The sequence below is a fragment of the Mustela nigripes genome, chromosome 13 (genome assembly GCF_022355385.1).
Source record: "Mustela nigripes isolate SB6536 chromosome 13, MUSNIG.SB6536, whole genome shotgun sequence".
In the NCBI taxonomy this organism is placed as follows: Eukaryota; Metazoa; Chordata; class Mammalia; order Carnivora; family Mustelidae; genus Mustela; species Mustela nigripes.
The window spans coordinates 3,836,109-3,857,623 of NC_081569.1; the positions used below are offsets into that span (position 1 = coordinate 3,836,109).

The 21,515-nt window shown below is 52.1% G+C and overlaps 1 protein-coding gene across 1 annotated transcript in view; it reads left to right on the top strand.

Annotated features, from left to right (window-relative positions):
* C13H15orf40 (chromosome 13 C15orf40 homolog) overlaps positions 1–20,774 on the top strand; it is a 43,942-nt gene extending 23,168 nt beyond the window's left edge. The window contains exon 4 of the mRNA XM_059371474.1: positions 20,498–20,774. Coding sequence (XP_059227457.1) covers positions 20,498–20,521 — 24 coding nt within the window. The 3' untranslated portion in view covers positions 20,522–20,774. The remainder of the gene's footprint in view (positions 1–20,497) is intronic.
* Positions 20,775–21,515: the final 741 nt, after the last annotated feature.

Genomic DNA, 21,515 nt, shown 5'->3' on the forward strand with positions numbered 1-21,515 from the left:
CCTCTGCCTCTGCCTGCCACTCTGTCTGCCTGTGCTCGCTCTCTCCCCCTCTCTCTCTCTCTGATAAATAAATAAAATCTTTTTTAAAATTTTATTTATGTATTTATTTTGGAGAGAGAGAGAGCACGGGCCTGCACGCACCACTGAGGGGAGGGTCCGAAGGAGAGAGGATGTCAAGCAGACACCCCGCTGAGTGGGGAGCCCACTGCGGGGATTGATCTCAAGACCCTGAGTTCAGTGACCTGAGCCGAAGTCAGAGACACAACCAGCTGAGCCCCCCAGGCGCCCTGAGGCATCGGGGTAGATTCACATCTGTCCTCCTGTGACTTTTAATTACAAGGAATTGTTTTAATCAGAGATTACAAGATCCTAATCCAGTTCCGGCCCTGGGTGCCATCCTCCCACAGGAGGAGTCCTTGGCGTAAGGGACTTTCCCCAGGAGAGGGTAGGAAGCAAGCCTGTGCTAGTTCTTTTGTTTGCTACCTGAGCTTGACTATTTCCTGTAGGAGCCGGTTGGTATCCTCGAAGAAATCACAGAAGGAAAGACGAGCAGTCTTGGGGAGGAAGAAGCTATGCATTGGGCTTAGTGGGTTGGAACTAAAGTCTCTTCCCATTCTTGTGAGATGAAGGGTTTTTCTCTCCTTTTCCTCTTGTGTGTTATGTAAATAGTGGCGCAGTCTATGTTCTCTAGGTGGAGGAGACTTGGATTCAAGTTGTGCTCGAATATCTATCTGATTCTGCTTCATTTGGCCAGGCCCACGCGAGGCCCCGTGATGGCTCTGTCTTTAGTGTCCTTCCTTCGCTTTTTGTGGCTGCTTTCTCTGCGTGCTCCAGCGCCCGGCTCTCATAATCTACTTCAGTGTCCTGTTCCCGTCCACCTCTTCATCAAATATGCCTGCTACTCTTAGAAGGGACCTTGGAAATGTGCAGAGAGGCCAAGAGACTTGTCCACTGAGGTGATCATCACAGTTTAATTGTTTCAAGCATTCTCCAAGCCTCTGGGACAGGCATGAGTAAGTCAGGATCCTTATCTGAGGAGGAACTTCTGCTAACTGCCCCATTTTAAGAAGGTCTCAATCCAGGATCTTGGCAAGCTTCTTGTCTTTGATGACAGGGTGGCCTCTTCTGCCCTTGTGGGAAGGCAGCCTTATCTGGTGATCTTTCCAAAGAAAAGTATGGGAAGCCCCCTCTTAACAGGGCGGTGTTATGTGAAGTAAGTGTCTTCGATCTGAGTGAGTGTAACGTAGGGAACAGAGCACCAGGCAAGGAGTCAAAGACACTTGAGTTAAAAATCTTACTCCCTGTGGCTTGTTGCAGGAGGTCACAGACAGGGTGTGACCACCAGATGACCGTGGAGCTGGCCTGGGAGCCATCAAGCTCCTCACCTCTCCTTCAGCCTTCCAGTGCTGGTCCTGCCCACCGTGCCCACGGCCGGAGCTGTTTTCAAGGATGCAGCCTGGAGAGACAAGAGACAACCCAGTGGAGGCCTCTAGTAAGCGTCTGAGAGTCTGGCAGGCAGTGTGGAAATCAACCTGTCTTGTGGCCAGCCAAGACAAGCCTCAAATGTACATTCCCTTGCTTATGAAAGCCGCCATCCACTGATCTGGAGGGGCCCGCGTCTTTCTTTGGTCTCTCCCCGCCTTCAGTGGGGGGTGGGGCAGTTTGTAAACCAGCCGATGTCCTGCAAGTCACCCCGCCCCTGGGCCTTACTTTCCCCACCTTGCTCCTGACCCCACAGATGGAGTTGAGGCTTCAGCCTCAGTTCCCTCAGCTTCTCCATCCCAGACCTACAGTGCACCCACTTGTCGCCCCTTCCCCCCATTTGTCTTCCAGGGTCTCAGGGCCGCTGCGTCTTGGGTCAGTGTGCAACCTGCTCTTCGGGTCTGTGCTTCTGCAGCTCCTTCTGTCTCCTCTGTTTTCATGTCCCCACTCCCACCCCCGAGCCTTTCCTTCTCAAGTTTCTCAGTCTCAAAACAAAACTGATACCTGCCCTCAATCCTGTGTCCTCCTCCGAACACCTCGGATCTGCTTTCTCCACACCGTGAGCCCCTCACCAAGAGCCCTGCACACCTGCAGCACTGCACCGGCCCCTTTCTGCCCCCAGGCAGGCCTCCGAGACCAGTGTGGCACACTTCGCCAGGACGAAGTTGACCTGGGGCCAAACGCAGTGACTGGCTGTCTGAGGCTTCGGTTTATTTCGTACCCGTGCGGCGTCTGACACTGTCCTCTCCTTGCTCCCTTACACCTTGCCGCCCCCTTGTTTCCAGGTTTCCCATGATCCTCCTCGGCCGACTCCTCGGTCCCCTGTTCATCCCTAAGTGCTGGTGCCCCATGACCCTGTCTGTACTCTCCAGGTGTCACCTCTGCGTGCTCAGTTTCTCTGTGACTCCAGCTTCCAGCCCTGTGCTGACGACTCAGCAGTGGTGCCCCCAGCCAGCTCTAGACTCACAAGTCTGAGCTCTGGACTCGTCAGTACTGCCCACTAGAAGTTTCCCCCTGCGGGTCCGGCCGACATGTCCACAGGCGAGCTCATCCTCCTTTCTGGACCCACTCATCTGCAGGGACCGCGCTCTCCCAGTGACCCACACCAGACGCTGGCGCTCATCCCGGACCTCTCCCCCTCGCTCGCACGCCCGCCCTCCCCGTGCCCTGTGGACCTCAGCTCCTGACCGTCTCTTCAAGCAGAGAGCCTACTCTTCCCTGCTGCCACAGTTCTGACCCTCACCCCTTCTCATGCAGACCAGGTGACAGCCTCTAACTGTCCCTGTAAGCCAGCGCTGCTCCCCTCCAAACGCTTCTCTACCCCGTAACAGGTGTTCTTTAATTCTTATGAAACACGCAGAGAAGAACCGAGAATAACATAACCAACCCCGGTGTGCCAGCCAGCTCGGGGGGGGGGGGGGGGGGGGGGGTCTTTCTAAACCACAAAGCCGGTGACTTCTGTCCCTTGACGGCCCCACCTTTCCGGGGCTCCTCATTGCTTCCAGCATACACTCGAGTGTGGAATTCCGGCCTGGGGAGACTCATTCTGTCCTATGCAGTGTCTCCCGCCACTCTCCCCAGGCGGACTAAATGCGTGGCCGCGCAAACCATTTCAGGTTCCTGGAAGACTGTGTTGTGTTGTCTTCGTGCTGTTCCTTCTGTTTGCGGTGCCCTACCCACTCTGGTCTACTCGGTAAACCCTAGCCTGTTATGTCACCTTCGAGCGGCCTCAGTCGTACACCCCTTCTCTGTCCCCACCTCCAAGGAGAGCCCATGATTCCTTCCTGAATATCTTGCACGTGTATAGCCCCATCTCCCTAAATTAGAGACTCCTTGAGGGCAAGGCTGTATCTTTCACATCTCTGGCGATTAGCGTAGAATCTAGTGACCTGGTACGTAGCTGGTGCTCGGGAATGTTGACTGCTCCGGCCCCTACCTTCCTGTCCCGTCTCGTGTTTGAGAAATCTTTTCCCACTTACTTTCTCCCCAAGCATGTATAAAGACCCTTCCCCCCTCCTGTGCACAGCCTGTGTGTCCCCTGGACACCCCTTCCCTGGGCACCCTGGTCACCTTGTGGAACCTCTCCGTGGTGCCTGCTGGAGTGTAGGTGCTGTGAGCTCCCCCCACCCCGGACCACCATGCGTGGTCTCTGCCTCCCGGGCACCTGAGCACCGGGGCCAGGGCTCGAGGCAGGGGAGAAGCGTTTGCGAGCCTGCAAAGGAAGGAAGTCAGGCTTGCTGATTTCTACGTCCCCCAGCTCCCAAACTGTGTGATTCGAGGTTCTGAAAACTGTGACATAATCTGGAAGTTTTCTCCCAGCAGATGGTCAGAACAGTTGAAACACCGATTCAGACAGTTGGCAGATACGAAGGTAAACAGTGAAGACAGTGAGTCAGAAGGAAGGTGAATCCTCCCGCGGGAAGGGGAGCACTGGCCAACAGCCTCCCGTGGTCGCCCGCAGGCCTACACCCAGCGGTGGGCTCCGTATGTTCGCTCCCGTGATCCGTGGGCCTCGAGAGCATCTCAGAAAGGTGTCTGACAGCTTCCCTCTGACTAAACCCCGCCACTGGCTAGGAAGGAGCTGAGAGCACGTTATTTCTTTCTCTGGAGCAAACATTACTTTTATCTTTCCCTTCAGCGTTTCACTTTAGTTTGCTCATTTTTGTAAACTCAAACACCAAGTTTGGTCATTTACTTAATATTTTATTTCTGTCCAGATAGAATGCTAGAGAAAGCCCCTTTAAATGCTAGAGGACCCCCTCCCCCCAGAGACATTTTGGGAGCTTGTGACCTTGCTTATTTTCTCTTCTCTACGAGCACTTATCCACACCCAGCATGTTTCTAGGGTAAGTGCTGGGGGGAATGGACAGAAGTGACGAGACGTGGAACACAAATCGTAGAATGTAAGCAAGGAGTCCAGTAGAGGATTGTCCCGCTATATTGTAGGCATCATCTGAGCAGGACGAGGTAATCCCATTGAGTTCAGGGAAGGGTAATCCCAGCGAGGTATCGGGTGTAGACAGACTCGAGGCTGAGGGAAAACTCAGCAAAGTAAAGTTAGGGCAGATGCGTGCACACACACGCACACGTGTGTGCCCACAAGCAAGCAAGCACAGATGCCAGAAGTGAGCCCCTGGGAGGAATCTGGGCTTGGGGTGTGGCGGGTGGACAAGGCTCCCCACTTCCCCTTTAGGCCGACTCACTCCCTCTCTACTCCTCTCTCTCCCGAGACACCGCCCCCAAGAGAACTGCTGTGTAACGTTGCCCCCCTCCTACTTGGAATGTGGGTTGTGACCTCTGCTGACATGGGGCAACGCGTGTCTCTCCTTGACTTTGGCCTGTTCCAGTGAGACATTGCTAAGGGTTGACTCTGCCTCCCTCCTGGTGGGTGAGAGCTTGCCCCCTCCCACAGCCGTGTGTCGGGGGCGAGAGCTTTTGCTCCATGGGGACCTGGAGCATTTTTAGGTGGAAAGAGCATCGGCTTTCCATGCAGGCCAGCCTGAGTGACCTTAACCAAGAGTGAGGCTATTTCTCCTTATTTCTAGAATGAGATGGTAACAATTATTATCTCCCACTGCCGAGATGATTATAGGGCTTAAGAAACGTTAGTGAGTCCCCCCACACTCCTTCCTCACCATTCTCCAGACTGAAGCACTCTGACTTGGCTGGTTTGAGCAGGGAGAGGCTCTGAGGTGAACCTTTTGCAATGGCCCCGTGAAAACACGTCTGTCACAACACTCCCACCAGCACCGTCTGCTGAGCGCGGACTCCAGGCCCCGGCACTGCCTTGGAACTTCGTTATCTCCTTCAGGCCTCGCTGACTTGAGGTAACTCGCCCAAGGTTACACAGGCACGCAGAAGGGAGATTGGAATCCACGCCCCCCTCCCCAGAGAAGGGACACCAGACAACCTCAAGAACACCGCTGGAGGTTTGAGGAATAGGTGACGTGAGACAGGCCAGTCACGACTGCCCCCCATGGCTGAGAAATGAGAACCCGGACGTTCGAGGCATTGGTCAAGGAGGCACCGTTGGTTTTCAAATGAGACCTGCTCGAGCTGGCCGTGGACTTCCATTTAGCAGCTGAGACTCAGTTCACTTTGACTTTGGTTTAGTCCAAAGCAGGGATGGGAACGAGGCGAGGAGTCCATGAGAGGCTCCCTGAGGCCTGCCATCCTGCGCCTCAGGGAGGTGTGCGCTCACTCTAGTGTGTCCAGCGAGCCCACGCAGGGTGAGGTGTCCATCAGGTCCGAAGCATATGACCCAGTAATGATATGGGCCACCACGGAATGCTGTCAGTCTGCTACTCAGAAGGCCACATCACCTGGACCTGAGAGCCACAGCTTCGCCCTTGAACTTCCTGCCCAGTGTGCCAGCACACGGAAGGTCGTGTGTGTCCTTACCCAGAGGGCCAGCCCTTCCTCAGGCAGAGGTGCGAGAATTTATGGATGGCGACATCCAAAATTGTGTTCAAAAAAGAGGCTCTGATGGAGACAGAGAACTCATCAGTGATTTCTTGGGTTTGGGTAGGAGAGAGGGACAGACTACAAATGACAGCGAAGGAGCTTTTGGGGGTCAGGGACCACGGGAATATCCTGAAGCCAGATAGTGGTGGTGGTGGTGGCACAACTCCGAAACTTCGCTAAAGAGAGAGAGAGAGGAGCAGCTCTGGATCTGCATGAACAGTTGACAAGCACTTTGTTGAAACCCCAGCCTAACAGACCATGGACCACAGAAGAGAAGGTTCTGGCCTAGAAAGGGTTAAGAGCAGAAGCAAATCATTAGAATCTACAGTCACACATCCAGCCTTGAGTATTCTGCCTCCTGATGGGCCTCCTTGGAAAGAGGATGATTGCAATATTTTTTTTTTTTTAAGATTTACTTATTTTAGGGGCACCCGGGTGGCCCAGTCGGTTAGGCATCTGCCTTTGGCTCAGGTCATGATCTCGGGGTCCTGGGATCGAGCCCATTATTGGGCTCCCTGCTCAGCAGGGAGTCTGCCTCTCCCTTTCCCTCTGTCTACTGCTCCCCTGCTTGTGCTCTCTTTCTCTGTCAAATAAATAAATAAAACCTTTTAAAAATGTATTTATTTCAGAGAGAGTGCGGGAAAGTGTGTGAGTAGGGGAGGGAGAGGAAGAGAGAGTGTCAAGCAGACTCCCTGTTGAGCGTAGAGCCCAACTGGGGGCTCAGTCCCACGACCCTGAGATCATGACCTGAGCCAAGATCAGGAGTTGGAGGCTCAGCCGGCCGATGTGCGCAGGCGCCCGACAGTCATAGTATTAACAATGCCTCTGACAGAAATGGCTGGTCCCCTCGTCCCCTCCCCCAATGTCCACCCTCCCCTTCCGCAGAGAGGGGGGTCTTTGAGGCCCTGGTCCAGAGGTGGGCGGACCTCGGCGGAGTCTGAGGTTAACAGCCAGAGCTGTCCTTTCTCGCTTCCAGGAATCTTTCAAAATCCATTTGAGTTTTCACATCAGTTCTCTGTGGTAGAGAAGTTGTTGCTCTGAAAAGAAATGTCACGGTGAGACATTCTCAGTGCCACAGTCACTAAAATTTGAAAAGGGTGCCAAAGAGAAAAAAAAGATACCCTTAGTGGCTCTGCCTCCCCAACAGCATCTGTCCGTCTCCCTCTGTGTGTGTGTGTGTGTCTGTCTCCAGGCCCACCCACCCCTCCATCCCCTGCCTTCGACCACCACCTGTTCCCCCACCCGGTGCAGATCTGAGAGAACCAGCGTCACCAGGGTTAGGAAGAAGCCTCGTGCAGTCGCCACACCAGGGAACTGGGGCAGCCGGGAGGGGCACGTGAGCCGCCTCTACCCCCTCCCCACCAGGTGATTTTAATTACCCGCACCTGTGGCGTGATTCAGAGCCCAGGCCCCCTCGCTGGAAACATCCAGAACTCTAAGTTGCTTGCTGTTGGTTTATACCGACCAAGCTTGTGTAACCGCACTAGCGTACCAGTGTCTCGGGAAACCAGACGTCAGTTTATGAAATTACGGTGAGAAATACACCTTCTTTCCGATGGGCTATTCCCCTCCCTACCCCCATCCACAACTCAGAGTGCCTCTTTCCTGGCGTCTGAGCCTCTGGGCCGCCGACCATGCCTTTCCACCTCGGCCTCCTTGGAACACAGCTGGTGCTCAGTAAATATTTGCCAAACCGAGCTGAAATTTTGCCGGGGATCGGCGTTGTTTATCTTTCGCCATTTTTTGGTTGAACAGGAGCTAGAGATGTTTTACTCAGTGTATTTTCTGAGTTAAACGCTGTTCCTAAACCACAGCGAGCCATGCAAACACTGTATGGCAAGATTTACCAAGAGGCCATTTGTCTGATTTTCTACCCCCAACACGGCTGACTTCGTTCTAAAGCAAATTCTTCTCCGAGGATTTACCTAGCAAGAAGGCAGTCTGCCTCACTGTGCGTTCTCCCTTTTCCTCTATGTTTGAACTGAATGCTGTAAAAGATATGGTAATAATAGCACACACAGCTACGGACGGTCCACTGCCCATCCCCGAAATAGATCTTCAGTAGAAGAACAACAGTATTGTCATTTACCCGGTGGTATGGGAAGCAGAGATCGGAACTGCAGACATAAAAAGACGTATGAGTCAGCGGAGTCTAATTTAGCCTTGGTAGTAGTGTGAGGCCTATTATTAGGTCCATTTTCAGGGAAAATTGTATTGTTAGGGAAGGAAGCGTCCCGTCCCTTTGTCAGAGCCCTGGTGATGAGATCCCTGGCCGTAGGGAGCTCTTTTTCAGGCTCTCAAACAGTCCTCCCCTTCCGCCCTCTCCCCTATCCGATCTCCTGGTGATCTAAACACCCGTGAAGGTCCCCAACCCCTCTGACAAGCTCAGACCACCCCCCGGGGTTAGGCAGGAAGAGTTTCTGGGGTAGGGTTGGTGAGGATGTCTTGCTCTGAGCTCTCGGCTGCTGTGACACTTCCTCTCTCTGTGGTCTGTGTGCCCGGGGCTCGGCCCCTGGTCTCTCCTCATCCTCAGCGCTCTTCATGGGAACCGTGTCCGATCCTGTGGCTTCCACCGCCCCCAGATGCGGGCGCCCCTGCTGCTCATCCATGGGGTTCAGCCGACGCGTCTGCTGTCTACCAGTGCTCTTCCCTCCGTCCCACTGCCTGCTCGGTCCAGCCCCACAGACATGGGCTGCAGGGTTCTAGTCTCTTGAAACGTCTGTTGTGGCTTCGGTGCCTGGATCTCTAAAATGCAGCAGTGAATACAGAGATAATTTAGTAAGTTACGGTGTATCAGTGCAATGCAGTTTTTTAAAAAACACTTATTCATTTATTATTTGAGAGAGAGAAAGAGAGCACACAGATGTGAGAGCGGGCGGGGGGAGGCGGGCAGGGGATGGAGATGGAGAAGCTCAAGCAGGCTGCATGTCTGACACGGGGCTCGATCCCACGACCCTGAGATCATGACCCGAGCTGAAATCAAGAGTTGACCACGTAACCGACTGCACCGCCCAGGCGCCCCTCAAAGCAGTGCAGTTTGGAGCAGCTATTAAGAATGCTTGCAAACGACTGTGGGTAAATCCTGTCTCTCTATGCACTTCTAAGTTTCCCTAAAGAGAATTCTTTTCTTTCCTAATCAGGAAAGAAGGGAGGACACAGGTGACATAATCAGTTGTGTCGAAGAAAAGAAGGTGGAGAAGAGGCAGTATTCACTGACCCCTTCCCCAGCCACACCTGGCACATCCCTGGAGAGTCCCCAGAACCCTCCAGATTAGCCGTCTTTTCCCTTTCCTGTTGCCCGACTGTAAAGACAGATGAGATGATGATCGGCCTCGAAGCAGAAGCCTCTAGTTTGTCTCTAGTTCTCTATTCTCAAAAGAAAGTACTTTTTAGACCCAGAGCTTCCCCAGGAAAGGACCTTATTTTATTCATTTCCATAACCCCAGAGCATGCACAGCAGGATGTGGACTCTAGCGTGGCACCACGGGATACTATGCAGCTGGGAAAAGGAGCGGTTCTTTTTGTTCTGTCCTAGAGCGAGCCGCAAGGTACTGAAGGGGGAAAAGGCCAACTGCAAAGCAGTGTGCATAAGATGGTACTGTCTGCGTAAACGAGGAGGGAGGAAAGTTTTAGTTTCTGGAAAGATGAGTAAGAAACGGGTACCTCTGGAGAGGGAACTGCGTGGGGGGGCCGGAGAAGTCAGAGCAAAGATCTTCACCGCAAACCCTTTGAACATTTTCAGTTTTAAACCCTGTTGAATGTTTTAGTGATTAAAAAAAAAAAATTATTAAAAAAAAATAAAAAAATAAAATTTAAATTTAAAAAATAGATGTTAAATTTATTTCAAATATGCAGAACAGGTAAATCTGTGCAAACAGAAAGCAGGTACGTGGTAGCCAGGGGCTAAGAGGAGGAGGGAGCAGGGAGTGACAGATTAATTGGGAACGGGTGTCCTCCTGGGGTGAGAGAACTATCCGAAGCTGGATGGTGATGATGGTCTCGCAACCTTGTGAATGTACAAAATGCCACCGAATGGTACACTTTGCTTTTTATGGAGGTGTAATTGGCATCATGCACACTTGCAAATGGTTAAAATGGTGAATTTTATGTTACGTGAATTTTGCCATAATTATACACAGATAATTTTACGTGTTCTATGTAATTATATTTTTGAATGAGCAAATGAATGAAAAGATATAATGCTTATTGTATTTATAGGCCTAAATTAGATCATCTCTCTCTGTAATGAGATGTCCCTGCTTTGTGGAGTCTTTTTTTTTTGTAATTAAAAAAAGTTTTTGGGGACACCTGGGTGGCTCAGTGGGTTAAAGCCTCTGCCTTTGGTCATGGTCCCGGGGTCCTTCTCTCTCTCTCTCTCTGCCTGCTTCTCCACGTACTTGAGATCTCTGTCTGTCAAATAAATAAATAAAAATCTTTAAAAAAAACACAGTTTTTGTAAGTAATCCCTGCACCCAATGTAGGGGTCAAACTCATGGACCCCAAGGCCAGGAGTCTCAACCTATACCAGCTGAGCCAGCCAGGTGCCCCTGCTTTGCAGAGGTTGCAATGGGAAATTTCAAACATACACAAAAGTAGTGGCTCCCTTACCTAACCCCCAGCTCCAACAGTTAGCAACTGTGGCTGGCCCAGCTGCACTGATACACTGAGCCGCTTCTCCTCCGTATCTCCCAGATTATTTTGAAGCAAATTTCAACTACTGCTGTGTAGACCTCTAATAGCTAAGGACTCTTTAAAAAAAGCAGGGGGACGCCTGGGTGGCTCAGTGGGTTAAGCCACTGCCTTCGGCTCAGGTCATGATCCTAGGGTCCTGGGATAGAGCCTTGAATCGGGCTCTCTGCTCAGCGGGGAGCCTGCTTCCTCCTCTCTCCCTCTCTGCCTGCCTCTCTGCCTACTTGTGATCTCTCTCTATCAAATAAATAAATAAAATCTTTAAAAAGAAAAAGAAAAAGAAAAAAAACCCTTATTTATAGTGTGTTACCATCTCTAAGAAATTAGGTTATTCCTTAATATCATCAAAGGGCAGTGTTCAAATTTCCCAGACTGCCTCGCAGATATGCTTTTTAGATTCCATTCATTGCTCTGTGGTTTAAAGAAACCAAACTGCTTTTCCCAGAACCGACCTGATAAGTTCATTCCCAGCCACAACGAGATCTTAAAGAAATTCAGGTTTCTTCATGAGGATGACTGAAGTCGGGCAGCATGCTCTTAAAGTTCCAGTCCTGCTCAGGCGTTTTCTTGGATGAACCCCTTTGCCTGCCATGACCCACGTTGCTGTGTGGCGATGGAGGCCAGTCCTCAAAGGCCAGTGAGATGACTGAAATCCTCGTTTGAGAGGCTGCAGTTTAGCACTGGAACTCACCAACGAGAGCATCTCCAGTCTCCCTCTCAGATATTAGTATGGTAGCCCCACTTCCTCGTTTTGGGGGGATGTTCCAAGCCTCCTAGCAGATGCCTGGATCCACAGAGAGCACCCACCCCATACAGACGACCTGTTTTCCTGCACACAGATACCTGCGATCATGTACCTGCGTACCAGTTAGACACAGCAGGAGATGAAAATAGTAACCGACCAGAGAGCCCAGTGCAGGGCTCGATCCCAGGACCCTGAGATCATGATCTGAGCCAAAGGCAGAGGCTTAACCCACTGAGCCACCCAGGGGCCCCAGTAACTCATTCTAAAATAGAACAATTGCAACAATACAGTGTAAAAAATGTTATGTTAATGTGGCCTCTCCGTCCAAAGACCTTACTGGGATACTTCTTATTCTTCCCATGAGGATGTGAGATGAGAAAGCGCCTATAGAAGGAGATGACGTGAGGTGGGGGACGCGGGCACGTGTCTGCGACAGAGTGTAGGGCGACTGGTGACCTGGGATGTGTTGGGATCATCTGCTTCCAGACCTTGTGTTGACTGCAGGTAACCGAAACCCCCGAGAGTGAATAGTGGGTGTGCGGCGGGGAAGCTACTGGATCTTAACTTCTCCCTCTGGCTTAGGCAGTTCCAGATGCCCGCCCTTCTCCCCCTGGGGACTCCTCGGTGGCTCTCAGCTCCCCACACTCTCCTGACTGCCCTCATCGGTCGTCAGCCCCCTGAAGACGGGGGGGGGGGGTGATGGCCCTCGAGGCATTGCAAGTTACAGTGGAAGCTGTCCCAAGAAATTCTAAGGTTTGACTCTCTGCTTTCTTCTCCTCTACTTTTGTCCCCTCTGTTTTGTGCTTGTAACGCCTTGGTGGACCCGCATAAGTACGTATTCCTACCTGGCCCATCTCAAGGCGGACTTGATTCTCTTCCGTTCATCTTTCTGCACATTTTAGTGACCGTTCTCCTTCCTCCCGCACCTCTGCGTCGCTGCCCAGATGCTCGGAGCTTAAGTACGATGCTCATCTTCGGTTAATTCTTACCCCTTCCTTCACCCCTCAGTTCTACTCTCCTCCCAACGTGCTGTGCTTTCCAAAGTGACCACTAGCTTATGTGCAGGATTATCAAGCCCGGAAGTGAGCGAGAGGACCCCCCTCCTGCAGGAGACCGTGACTCTGTGGCTGCACAGTGCTAGCTCAGGGCGCGGCTTCCTCTCCTCGCCAGCACCTTAGTGCAAGGGTGCCAATACTGTCCGTTTTACAGATGACAAACTTGAGGCCTATGGAGTTTAGTTAACACAACTGAGCCTAAAAGGAGGGGAGCAGGGGTGAGAATCGAGACCGTCTGCTCACCTAACTACAGTGCTGTGTTGCTTAAGCCTCGGAAGTGATTTTTTTTTTTTAAAGATTTTATTTATTTATTTGACAGGTAGAGATCACAAGTAGACAGAGAGAGAGGGGGAAGCAAGTTCCCTGCTGAGCAGGGAGCCTGATGTGGGGCTCAATCCCAGGACCCTGGAATCATGACCTGAGCCGAAGGCAGAGGTTCTAACCCACTGAGCCACCCAGGCGCCCCTCGGAAGTGATTTTTGTGGTTACAGACAGGGGAGTTGGTATTCACCCGAGAGCAAACACAGTAGCAACCACTTCTTTTTTTTTTTTTTTTTACTTAAAATTTTTTTTCATTAACATATAATGTATTATTTGTTTCAGGGGTACTGGTCTGTGATGCATCAGTCTTACACACTTCACAGCACTCACCATGGCACACACCCTCCCCAGTGTCCATCACCTGCCACCCCATCCCTCCCACACCTCTCCCCTCCAGCAACCCTCATTTTGTTTCTTATAAGTCAAGTTGGCGCTGGGTGATGGCATCCCTTGTTTCACCATTTCCCAAAATGTGTCCCCCCTCAGGAAAATGTAAGGTTTCGTTGTTAGTAAATTCACTTAATTTAGAAAAGATAGTATATTGCATTTACTTCTTGGATTTTCCTGTCTATACTGACACAGTACAGATTCTAAAAAGCAAGAGAGAGAGAGACAGACAGACAGACAGACATGTAAAGAAACCTATTTTAGTTTCATCCAAACCTACGGAGGACAGAAACTTTTCCTGCTGTGTAACACCTGCTGATGTCCCGCGGAGACGCTGCTTTATGTAAACTCTGGAGGGAAGGTCAACACGGAGCTTTTTCAGAAATTTCTTGTCCTTTCCTAATTTGTTTTAACGACAACAAAGCCCTTTCTGGGTTTATTAAAAGGAAGACATATCTGAATTTCTAGCCTGTTTGGCCATAACCTGCTCTGACCCATCGTGCCCTGGAATGGTTGTGGGAGAGGGGGGTCATGTTTCTGTGGCGCTCGGAGGCCTGCGTGGGCCCCCGGCTAGAGCAACCTGAACATGAGTCAGCCTCCTGGGCTTCGGGCTTCCTTTGGCTGGCTTGCATCAGGAGGGCCCCGAGGTGGAATTTCAGCTGTGATGATATGGTTGGTGTCCAGTGTCTCCCTCGGTAAACAGCGACCTCTGATTTGGTAGATATAAGCTTCCAGACTTATTTCCATGTAATGACCCAGATGGAGCTAAAGGTAGAGTCTGATGTCACCGGCCAGCTGTAGTCATTCCCTAATTAATACCTAGCCATGACTACCTGGCCCTCTTGTTCTAAATTAGGACTCTAGCTCATTGTCATCCTTCAAATATAGGGAACCAAGCCAGGGGATGAGCTGCCAGAACTCTGGATCAACCAAGGCCCTCGGCACAAGAGCAAGGAACGAGAGGCAGTACACGGGCCCTGCATTCAGGATGTTAGAAGAGGAAGGGCCCAGCGTGCAGAGGCAGCAGGCGCAAGGGAGTCTTAGGGGCCAGGAGGCCAGGGAGGGCTGGGGAAAGCAACCCACTGGTCTGAGCTGGGAGCCTTTATCTTCCCAGCCCCAGGCCTCTAGGTTGGCCCCGCCTTACTGATGGAACATTCTAGTTGATTCTAGTTCATTGTTTCCCAAATTTGTCTTTCATAAGAATCACTCCATGTATTTATTAAATATACAGATTTCCAGGTCCCACACCCAGAGAGTACTGATTGGATCTGCTTAATGAAGGCCCAGAGAGGTCTCTGTGATGGGGCAAGCTGGGGAAATCGTCCTCTGGTCGTTCAAGGGCTGTTACTCCAGAGCAATGGGCTCGGTCCACGCCTCCAAGTGATTTTGTGTGCTGTGGGCTCATCTTCTGGTCCGAGATGGAACCCCACAAGGGTCTCACGTTCTCTCAGCAGAGAGGACAAGGGCCTCATCCTCCTCATTCTCATTTTCCTTGAGGGTCTTGGACACCCGGCCCCTCTGGCCAGGGACAGCGTTGTAGCCTGGTGTCGGGTCCCATCTAGAAAAAGTTTCTAGGTTTTCTCCCTCTCAGGGGGTGGGGGGGGGGGCGGAGTGTCAGTCTTCTCCCTCTGGCTTTAGTAAGACGTAATTTTGGAAGATGTGGTTTGATGCGCTCTTGGTTCCCGTTTGGTGTCTTTTATATTAAACCTCTTGTCTGCACTAGTTGGCCCAGAGTATTTATAGAGCAAGGATTATTGTAGAACAAGGAACAAAAACTAAATTAAACATGTTCCTATCCTCTGGGCGTTGACAACTTTGTTTGGATTTCGAAAAACAAAAAAGTTCTGGAGACAATGAGTGGTGATGGTTTCCTGACACTGCGAATGTACAATTTCACCGAAACCGTATACTTAAAAATGATTAAAATGGTAAATTTTATGGGACATGTATTTTGCCGCAATCAGAAAGAAAGAACAAAACCCAATTTGCTCAGGAGACGATATACCCGAGAAACAACCGAAGATGTTTCCGGAGCGATAAAACAGCAAAAGTGTGACCTTGAAGGGCCACTTGAGTGAAGAAAAGCAAATGCTCAGGCAGGTTTTGTGTTGTTTCTGAAGAAGGTTAGGAATCCAGAGCTCGTGGGATGTTGCAAGGGAAGGAGTTCACACAGAATAGAAAACAAAGTTCTACAGGGGAGGCTCCGTGGAGAAGGCAGCCCGCACACTTCCCAGCAGCCCGGAGTCCAGGAAGGAAAGAAAATGATAATTGGGAGATCTCCCTGGGGGAAGCAAGGGTGGGTTCTTGTTTCTGAGGGGGTAGAGAGGTATTGTCTTGATTCCAGGGGATTTTCTGCTGTCCGGTATTATAGCACTGTTAGAGGAAGAAAACTCTGGAGACCTGCCCCCCTCCATAGCCCCACCTCTAGGGGCGAGCTGTTGGAGGGATGGTTAGAAATGGCCAGAAAAGGGGTGCCTGGGTGGCTCAGTGGTTTAGGCCTCTGCCTTTGGCTCAGGTCATGATCCCAAGGTCCTGGGATCAAGCCCCACGTCAGGCTCTCTGCTCAGCGGGGAGCCTGCTTCCCTTCCTCTCTCTCTGCCTGCCTCTCTCCCTACTTGTGATCTGTCAAAAAAATAAATAAAATCTTAAAAAGAAAGAAAGAAATGGCCAGAAAAGGTGGATGCGCTGACCGATGCCAGATGGCACATCTCTGCCCTGCACTTCATGGCAAGAGCCGGAGGTGGGTCTTGGAGCAGGACCGGTCTCTGACCGGGAGCCCCGCACAGGCAAGGGCTTTGTGGAGCCCACAGAGCCCAAACCCACTACGCAGTGATGGGAAACAGGAGGCTTTCAGGAAAGGTGTTACTTGGCACAAGGACCCAGATTTGCAGGGTCGCGGTGGGGGCTCACTGAGGACAGCTGGCGGACGCGCTAAGCTTCATTGGAGGCGGCGGTGCCAGGAGCCGGATCCACTGGCCTCCCAGATGGGGCTGGGGAAGGACAAGGGGTGGGGCTGTGGGTCTGACCAGCTCCCCAGGCCGGCCCAGCCATCTGTGGCCGGTCTGCACGTGGCAGGCGCTCGGTGACTAGGTGCTACATTGAAATGAATAGAAAACCCACTCGTTTCTGTTTCGTAGGATTTGCTTTTTGTTTGTTTTTGTTTTCTAGTAAAGAGTTACTTCTATTTTTTTTTTAAATTTAAGATATTTGATTCAACTAAATCTTGCTGAAGGGGATTGGTCCACATCTCCAACAGGTGGCCCCCTGGGTGCCGAGGGCCACTTTTCCACCCCCCCCAGGCTCCCCTCCCTCACCTGGTGGTTGGGCCCTATGCCTTCCGCCCCACCTCCTCCCCGTCAGCACAGGGACGCTCCTCCTGGAGGCCTGTCTCGGGGCTGGCCCAGAGTCCCCTTCCACACGCCATCCCTGCTGTCTCCGACTGCCCACTGATCATCTCCTCTTGCTTGTCCCTGGGTATCCTGCATCTCAGCACGTCCAAAACTGCACCCACCACTTCTCCTCTCTGCTCTGCGGCTGCCCCGCACCGCCTGCCCCGGGCTTCCCTGTACCCTGGAGAGGCATCACCATCTACCCCGTGTCTCCAGCTAGCAGCCTGCTTAACTCATCCTCCGTCCTGTTGAGTCGCCTCAGACGGGGCTCCGGAGCCTCCAAGCTGGTCTAGATGTGCAAGCAGGCACCTCTCTGTTCCGGGGCTGATGCCAGTCAGAGACAACTCTGCCCTGAACCCAGCCCCCCTCAGAAAGCGCAAGCAGGCTTTAGGATCACCTCCTTCTGTCCTGTGCTCAGAGGGGGCCCTGCACATCCTTGGCCCCACAGTTTCCTGGGGTTTCTTAATTCCCCTCTGCAGCCCTAAGTCTCAGCCAAGCCCAACTGATGAGCTAGAATATGTCCTTTTCCTCCCTTCCAGGTCCCAAACTCCTGGGGCTCTCGCCTCACCCCGTACCACTCTCTGGGCATCCCGAGGCTTGGAACGGTGGTTTGCGACCCTGGCTGCTCGTTGGGATGGGTTGGGGAGTTTACGGGCTGACGGCTGTCTGGGCACCACCCAGGCCAATAAAACCCCGCTGTCTGCAGGCGGGGCGCCGGTGCTGGCATTTTGTCAGGGCTCCCTAGCTGACTTCAATCTCTAGCCAAGGTTGAGAGCCACTGGCATGCAGCATGTCTTTCCATTCTTTCTTTCTGGGGGGAATCTCAGAATTAAGTGTTCTCCAGCTCCCCAGACTGGGTCTTTCAAGTTCTCCTCCAGGAATAGCTTAACTTGGAATGATTCTGTCATAGCTTTGACTTTCATCTAATGATTCACCCATCTCCTCTGTGCCCGTCCCCAGGAAACCAACAGAACCATGTGTTCATTGTGGGCATCTGTCCTCATAACCCCCTGCCCCGGCCCACATCGATTTATTTTGATTGTCTCAGCCCTTGATTTTCCTGTGGGTGTCTGCTCCAGTCCTGACCCCAGTCCACAGTCCTCTGTGAGCAGCTGCCTCCGCACCTCACTTGGGGCTGCGCCTGACCCCCACTAAGCCCATCAGGGCATGTCGAGCCCCCAGGCAGGCCAGTCAGACACGGTGAGCCTCCATTCTGGGACCGCGGTTTGAATCGCCGGGGAATTCACTCATTTCTTGCTACATCTGGATGTGGGCCCATCGCTGGGCAGAGAGCCTGTCCACGAACAGAGCCCAGCAAGGAAGATGAAGCCAGGGACCCTGCCCTCGGAGATCGCTGTCCAGGGGGACTCACTTGCTGAAGCGTCCCAAAGGCCCAGTGGGGATGATCAGGTGCTAGCTCGGGGCTGCGTGGCAGCAAAACCCAGACCGCTCTGAGGTGCCTCGGTTGGCCGGGCTGCCCCTCTGGTCATTTCCAGTGTCGCCCGTCGTAGCTGAACTCTGGGTGGAGACGGCCAGGGCGGTTCGGCCTCGCCTCAAGTTTGTTGGACTGACCCCTTTCCAGCGTCACAAGAACTCCCGGCTCCCCGCTCTTAGTCCAGGCTCCTGTCCCTTCCTGGAGGCTGGTCAAGACACCTCTCCCTGCCCAGCCTTGGCTGAAAGCTGCCCTAACACCATGGTGCCCGCAGCCTCTGCCCCTCTAGGCCATTCTCCCTCCAGCTGCCAGAGGGTCTAAGATCCGAATCTGATCATGTTCAGGGTTTGTACTTTCTCCCCGTGGTCCTCAGAATCAAGTCCAACGTCTTCACGTGTCCCCGAGATTGTTTGGTGGGGTCTCACCTGACCTCTCGTGCCTGGCCACTTCCTACCACCCACTACTGAGCCAACCACGGGGACAGTGCTCCCGTTCCCTGTGTGAGTCACTCCCTGGCCCTGGTCTGTTTGTAGGAAGTGGCTTTCTCCCCCATACATTCTTCACGACCCAGCTGGATGTCCCCTGTCTAAGCCAGGGAAAGTCAGTGTCTCATGGAATTTACTTGTACCTCAGTTAACTTTGCGTATTAGGTTGTTTGGAATAGGTGCTCAGTCAGGGTTAAATGAATTAATGAATGCTTTCAGAACCGCAGCAGGACAGACAGACTTAGGAAAGCCCTGGTTGGGAAAGTAGAGGGTCACAGGGACTGCTGGAAACTGGTGATGGCTCGCCTTCCTAAGGGCAGGTCCTGGGCCAGATTGGAAACAGAAGGGACTGGCGCTGGCGGTCCCGTATTCCTCTGGTGTCATCTTAAGATGACATCTTCTCTGACCCTCGGGTGCCCTGCAGAGGAATCTTGACACTATGCAGAGTTTGGGACTCAGATTTGCAGAGCGTCCCCAGGCGGGAAGTGCGTGAGCCGTTTCATACATTCTCAGAATCTTTAAGCTGACTCCACTAAGTTGTAGTATGTTGCTATATAAATAGTATTGGATCAGTATTCATTCGAATTTTCCCCTGGTTCCACCACAAAAGCCAGTAATAATAACGGTACTTATAGTGTGTCAGGAATGTACTGCTCCAGGGACTGAGCTAAGCACAGAAGGCTTGATCGGGAGGACCACGGGGAGCAAGCACGGTCCAGTGAGGTCCCTTGCCTGGCAGGCGAGCGGACAGAGAGGCTGGAAAGCTGGCTCCCATCACCGATGTTCATGGCACTGCCAGCGTGAGGCCCAGCTCTGACTCTGGTGTTGGTGCTTTCCCCCCTGTATTCCTTCTGCTGCCCCGTGAGCCGGATTTTCATGTTCTGTACGTCCGGCCCTTGGTCCCACACACTGATAGTTTCTGCCTAACCAGAGTCCTGACACAGTGAGAGTGGAAACCTAGATTACCGTCCGAACTAAACTTCATATCAAAACACAAACCCCGTCCCTCACCCGGTCCTGTGGACTCTACCCCCAGATGCAGGTCTGATCCGTAACCCACCTTCCTGCAGCCCCTCCCTTATCATTTGTCTCCACGTCTTTACTCCTGCCCCCTTCTTACTTCTCCTCCCCGTAACCAGACTGGGCTTTGCAGAAGCTAAACTAGATCCTAGCGTCCCCTCCCCCCCGCCCCCCCGCCCCACCGCTGCCAGCGAGCCCAGATCCTGAGCCAGGCCTCGGGCCCCTGGGTCCCCTCCCACCTCTTCTCGTGCCTCGTGAAACTCACCACATTCGAACCAGCCTGACTTTCCAGTTCCTCCAAACTTCCCGCTTCTCCCCCAGCCCAGTGCCTCTGTCCTGTCCTCCGCCCAGGACCTCTGGCTCCACACCATCCCCAGCCCGTCCCTCTTCAGGGGCCATTCCTGCCCCCATCCTCAACCTAAATTAGAATTCTTCTCTTCACACAGATCACAGTTTATATGTTGTGTGATGATTTGACTCCTGTATTTCACGCGGTTTTATAATTCCGTGATGGAAGGATCGGGTCTCTTTTGCTGACAGCTTTGTCTCTGGTGCCCAGCACAACATCAGACACCCAGTAGGTGAAGAATATTTGCTGAAAGAATAAATATTTTTCCGTGTTACTCTATGGTCTTCCCAGATCTCATCTAGTAGCTGCGTAGCCCCTCATAGTTCTCCATTGAATTAAGGGCTTTCATGTGACGTTTGTTTCCTATGTCAAGAACTGACCTTGTAGGGTCAGAAGATAAAAAGTGTCTAAAATCCCCGGATCAGCAGCATCAGAAATCTGAACACACTAATAATATCATCCGTGGACACGGTGAGCCTCATCTTGCTGTTGAGAGAAAAAAAAAAACATGTATAGATTACAGGTTTCAAAATCAATGGAGTGGGTTGTGGGCAGCACCGCTTTTAAAAATAGAACAGAAGGGACGGTGCTGAATGCTTTGCGGGTGAGAGGGTAAGCATTGTTCTGTGTGACTTTCCTATATATATATATATGTAACTTTTGTTTCCATTCTGTACAGACAGGTATCCGCGGAGAATGCTGAAGAGCCGGGCCTGGGCTGTGGTGTCAGATGCGTTTCTCACCGCCAGTTGCCTGCAAAGCACAGATACAGGCGGCTGGCTTTGGGGGGTCTTGCACACCGTGTCAAGCCCCAGGCCTCACCAGGTGGAGTGCTGGCCCCGAGCTCCGCGGGCTCACCTTCCTGCCATGGCCGGGGCGAGGGGCCTGTGGGACTTGGCATATAGGACATCCCCAGGGCTACTTTCTTTTTCAATAAACTTGTTATTTCAGACCAGTTTTTGATATACAGAGAAGTGGGAACGATAAGGCTAGAGCTCCTGCACACCCCTCACTGCCCCCCTCCCCCCGCCATCAGCGTCTTATGTGCCACTGGATGGCAGCGCGGGGAGCCTGCCCTAGCGCGTCGCTAGTCACTGAACTCCTGACTTTCTTCGGATCTTACCCGTTTGCCTTTTTCCTCTTCTAGCACCGAGTGGAGGATCTCGGATGCACTCAGGCCTCATGTCTCCTGGGTCTCCCCTGGCCTGTGGCGGTTTCTTGGTCTTTATTTCTTTTTCATGACCTTGATGGAGGAGTTGTGGTCAGGTATTTTGTAGAATGCTCCTGAACGTGGATTTGTCGGGTGTGTTTCTCGTGAGTCAACCGGGGTGATGGGTTTAGGGGAAAAAATCGTCACGCAGGTGAAGTACACGTCTTGTCACATCCTATCAGGGGCACGAGATGCCAACATGCTTCAGCACTGGTGACGTTAACCTTGATCGCTTGGTCAAGGGAGGTCTGCTGGGTTCCCCCACTGTGGTGTGGCCACGTTTCCCTCTCTGTTCTCTTATTCTTTCAAGGCAAATCACTAAGACACAACGGAGAGGAGGGGTGGGGTGTGTCACACGCTACCTCCCAGAATGGAGGATATTTGTGCATCTCATTTGGAAATCTTCTGTAGGGAAGATTTGCCTCTTCTCCACTTACTTAATAATTTATTATTTTTTAAAGACTTTATTTATTTGAGAGAGAGAGAG